Source organism: Bison bison, unplaced genomic scaffold (assembly GCF_000754665.1).
Source record: "Bison bison bison isolate TAMUID 2011002044 unplaced genomic scaffold, Bison_UMD1.0 scf7180017864503, whole genome shotgun sequence".
Taxonomy (NCBI): Eukaryota; Metazoa; Chordata; class Mammalia; order Artiodactyla; family Bovidae; genus Bison; species Bison bison.
In genome coordinates this window covers 3,678,963-3,680,065 of record NW_011495061.1, presented here as the reverse complement: position 1 = coordinate 3,680,065, position 1,103 = coordinate 3,678,963, and the positions used below count along the sequence as shown (strand labels likewise).

The 1,103-nt window shown below is 49.1% G+C and overlaps 1 protein-coding gene across 1 annotated transcript in view; it reads right to left on the bottom strand.

Moving 5' to 3' along the window:
* Positions 1-734: 734 nt before the first annotated feature.
* Positions 735-1,103, bottom strand: part of RBMXL2 (RNA binding motif protein, X-linked-like 2) — a 1,227-nt gene continuing 858 nt past the window's right edge. The window contains 1 exon segment of the mRNA XM_010829361.1: positions 735-1,103. This exon segment is cut by the window's right edge and continues 1 nt beyond it. Coding sequence (XP_010827663.1) covers positions 735-1,103 — 369 coding nt within the window.

The window sequence follows — 1,103 nt, the reverse complement described above, 5'->3', positions numbered from 1 at the left end:
AGTATTCCATCCTATTTCAACACAAGAATGGTATTTTGGGGAGCAAGAGAATAGGAAATTCTGCAGATTTCAAAGTATGAAAAAAGGCAAAATATGCCCAGCAATTTCTTTTTTTTTTTTTAAGACTTACTTGTGAACAGAACTTTCTTTCTTTATATACACTGATCTAAGCGGTTTCTGTTGTTGCTGTCAGTTGTTTGCTTTTTAATACAGGTTAACACTGAGATTTAGTTTGAAAGACACCTTGAAATCTCAGGAGCAGCACACACCAGTCGCTCCCACTCAACCCCACCCCCACCCCCACGCTCCAATCTAGTTGGGTTGAATGTAAAGAATGGTCCAATTTTCCATCTTAGGAAAATTTGTAAAATTTTCTTTGTAAAAGATCTTAGAACTTTCGGCCTCATTTATCAGGAAAATTTAGAAGGAAGAAAGCCTTTAGGAGAATTTCTACTTGGAAACATAAGACGACTAGTAAGCAGGTTCAAATCGTATGCTTTTAAATGAGCTTGTTGAAAGAAACGTTAACAATTCCAGAACGAAATCAAAACGAGTTTAAACTTTTCCTCTCAAATGCACACACACAAAAATAATCATGGAGAAGTTAACAGGAAACTTTTAAAAAGTGAAAAACAATTCTTCCTTGCACTAGTCCTTGGGTAGTTACCACAGAACAGGCTCTTCTTCTCTGGAACTTCTTTGAAACATGGTTTTGGTCCCAAGGTCTGCTGGTCTTAGTATCTGCTCCGGCCTCCTCCTCCTCCTCTCTCCGAGCGGCTCCCCAGGCGGCCTCCGCCTCGGGGGACCTTGCGGCCCGACCGGCTGTAAGACTCGCGCGGGGGCGGACACCCCCTCTCCACGGACTGCGGCAGCCCGCGATCCGCTCTGCCTACCCGGTCGCGGCCCCCCGAGTAGCGCTCGCTCCGGGCCCCAGCATAACCGTCGCGGCCGCCGCCATAGGCGTCGGGCGAGCAGCCGCGGTACTCCTCATAGCGGCCGCCGCCGCCACCGTAAGATGGAGGGGGCCCACGCGCGGGGGCGGCGCTGCGCGGGTCCCCGTAGCTCTCGAAGGGATCTCGGTAGGAGCCTCCGCTAGGGTGATC